This window comes from Schistosoma mansoni, chromosome W (genome assembly GCF_000237925.1).
Source record: "Schistosoma mansoni strain Puerto Rico chromosome W, complete genome".
Lineage (NCBI taxonomy): Eukaryota > Metazoa > Platyhelminthes > Trematoda > Strigeidida > Schistosomatidae > Schistosoma > Schistosoma mansoni.
The window spans coordinates 4,116,861-4,120,075 of record NC_031502.1 but is presented as its reverse complement, the minus strand read 5'-3'; the positions used below and the strand labels follow the sequence as shown (position 1 = coordinate 4,120,075).

The 3,215-nt window shown below is 30.9% G+C and overlaps 2 protein-coding genes across 2 annotated transcripts in view; one reads left to right on the top strand and one right to left on the bottom strand.

Annotated features, from left to right (window-relative positions):
* Smp_204050 (uncharacterized protein) overlaps positions 1–148 on the top strand; it is a gene marked incomplete at both ends in the record, with an annotated part of 20,543 nt that extends 20,395 nt beyond the window's left edge. Inside the window, one exon of the mRNA XM_018799965.1 lies at positions 107–148. Coding sequence (XP_018653825.1) covers positions 107–148 — 42 coding nt within the window. The remainder of the gene's footprint in view (positions 1–106) is intronic.
* Positions 149–2,555: 2,407 nt separating this feature from the next.
* Positions 2,556–2,765, bottom strand: Smp_204340 (uncharacterized protein; the record flags this gene model as incomplete). The annotated part of the gene is made up of 1 exon (XM_018799963.1): positions 2,556–2,765. The coding sequence occupies one exon, from the start codon at positions 2,763–2,765 to the stop codon at positions 2,556–2,558; it is 210 nt and encodes a 69-aa protein (XP_018653824.1).
* Positions 2,766–3,215: the final 450 nt, after the last annotated feature.

The following is a 3,215-nucleotide window of genomic DNA, read 5'->3' as shown; positions in this document are numbered from 1 at the left end:
TATTTTTTCTTTGGAAAATAAAACATACCAACTACGATTTTCGGCCTAACACAGTTACTTCAAAAAGATAAAATTAATCGACTTGGAAGTGAAAATGATTTTGAAGAAATTAGTAAGCATCGATTTTTCAGAGATATTGATTGGATAAAACTATTAGAGCGCAAATTAACTGCACCATTTCTGCCATCAGTAACCTCATCAACTGATACACGAAATATTTCACCGGAATTTGTCAATTCCTCTGTACCAAGTGGGTGAAATTTTTATACGTTTAATTTTAATTCGTAAAACTATAATTTAGTGCCCTTTTCTTGTGTGAAAAAAGCTTAACTAATGTTGATTTATTTTGAGGTGAAATATAGTCAGTTATAAGTGAACAAATAGAAATAATTTAAGATATAGGAATAATTTTTAACATTCACAAACTGTTACATCTTAAATCGATCAATATAACCGGGTCTTCCCAATTGTTAACTTTAAATGCCTTATAGTTTTCAATTCAGAAACCTATTCCTCTTTGCATAGATCAAATTAACATTCATCATTTTCTTTGGGTTGTTGATATTATTTTTTTAATCGTATATTTTAGCCTTCTTTTAATCCACCTCTACTTTGTTCAATACATGTAGTTGGTGACTTTAGATATCATAACTAGAAATTGATTACAGATAACGTAGATTAATATAAACAAGTTTCCCTTTATTTTCTGCACTAAATCTTATTTGAAAAGATGACATGTGAATTGAAAACTGATAGTAGAAACTCAGTTGTATTCATTCTTTAACTTCCTTTGGGTTCATTGTACTTTCATTCATCGATTCCATTCATTCTCTAAAAGTTACTTTCTTTATTCTTATGTTTTTAAGCATCGTTGAAAATACTGCTCATTTGATTTCATTTGCCAACCACTAAATCTCAACCATTTAGTATTCAGAAGTGAGAGAACCCCAGATAAGTTAATTCAATAAATGATTTTGTACTAAGGAACATAAGTGGTCTTTTATATCACACCATATTTAACTAAAATAGTGTAGCTATGATTGAATAATAAATAACTAATCAAGAATGTTTAACAATTGAAAATAGTCAGCGAGAAATCCTGTACCTGGATTGAGTACTAATGGGTGTTCATCAGAGAGGCTTACTTACAGCTGTGAGGAAATTGATACTTCTTGGTGGTCTTGAATTAGCGTCACGAAGCTTCACACTTTGAGATGTTATCACTGAGCTATCTGAACAACAGATGGAGCATCAATACACTCAAGATTACAGATATCTTTTACTAACAACTGTCATCTAGGTCCATGGTTTCTTACTGACTACTTTCAACCACCTTATCTCTCAACATAATGCACACAATATCATAACCTTAAGACTAGTGGCCACATTGCAATCTAATTGATGTGATTAGATCAGTGCTAAACGGACTAGACAAACATAACATTGTTCAATAATCAGTGGTCTACTAGCTGTAAATTTATCAAGCATAAAAATGAATATTATAAAACAATCGATGATCACTTTTGTTTACCGTTTGAACGTTTAATTCATGAAGTGAAGATAATGAAACGCAGCATTGTTCCTTTCAGTAATATAATTACTTTAATGAAGGTTCTTTATTTTATATTTGGCATCTGTCATGTGGTCACTTATTAACTGAAAAACTAAAATAAACTTAATTATCTTAATAACATTATCAATAATAGTGTTCGTTCTGAAATTTCAGATTCCCTTATATGTTCTGTAATGCGAGCAAGAAATCATCATGGTATAGATGAAACATTTTCTGGATTTTCTTATGTCCCAACTAAAAATATTCATAGTTAGTCATAGTTGGACTGAATATAAACTTATTCCTACATACCTAATTTACATTCGAATATATTATATTCCGTTGCTTTCATGTTTTCATTATGGTTCAATTGTCCAATGTTAACTACCTATAATATTTAAATCTGCTCCAAATAACTCATTTAAATGTTGAAATCAACTATTGGAACAGCTTGTACTATTCTAGTTGTGGAGATGTTCTTGAGGATAAACATTGATGAACTCATAGCTGCTGCTTGATTCCGTTTATGTATAATGCTAATAAAATATAGATTCTAATTAACCAAGTATACAATCTTTTGACAATGGGAAAAAAATGCAGTAGTAGTATCGTTTCGTATACGTAGATTTCAAACATGAATATAAACAGTAGACAAAGGATATAGGTATAGATAAAACGTTTCAGTTGAATACGCACTAAAAGTTAGGCCTAACTCAAATTATATAAGTAATGTTTACAATGCAAGAAGATAGATAGACACATACATACCAAGCACATACACATACTTATCTAAAACGTACTTTGTGATTTAGCATCGTTAGAAATGTCATAAGAAAATGTACTTGAACAGATCACCAAACCTTTGATCGAATTAGGATGATACCTAATAGTTCCAGTTTGATACAGACGCATGCAGATGGGGGGTATATTCTAGGTGAATCATATTAGAAAATACAGACATCTGATCCTAGACATAACATTGTTGTTAGTTTCTTCAAGCTAATTAAGCGAATCGAAACCGTTGCAAAGTCGGTGAAAGATTTTGTAGAAAATTGTAATGAAAAGCCATAAGTAAACACTTGCTTGTACTGCATCTTATTTGCCAAAACAACACATCCACATGACTGTCAAAATGGGATAACAAGAGTGGGAAGAAAGAAAAGCTTTTAGTTAGCTTTTGGAATAGAAAAACAAAGTCACATGATTTTTTCATCCAGTGTGATTGTTGTTCAATACATTCCTGTTTTTATCCACTGTGATGACTGCTTGAAAAGGGTCCTCGTTTTATTTAAAGAGTAATGTTTTTTTTCGTCATAACATTGATTTTATTTTCATTGTGGTGTCTATTCAGTATGATATTTCTTATATTCAAATAATTTGAACTCTGTTCAGCATCTCACGCAGTATGTGTTTTCGTAATAATTCTGTGCATTTTTCATGCATGTGATATTTCATAGTTAAATATCGAGTAGGTGTGCAAATCAACGTATAAATGAGTAAATATTTTGGTTATATGGGATATTTTTGGAGGAACAATAAATTTTCGTTTGTATCCATCTTCTGTGTCCTTACTTCGCGTTGTGGAGCTTCCGTTGTTTTCCATTTCTGAAACATATCTTGGTTTATTTTATGGATAAAAGGCTTCTTGTATGTATATGAAGAG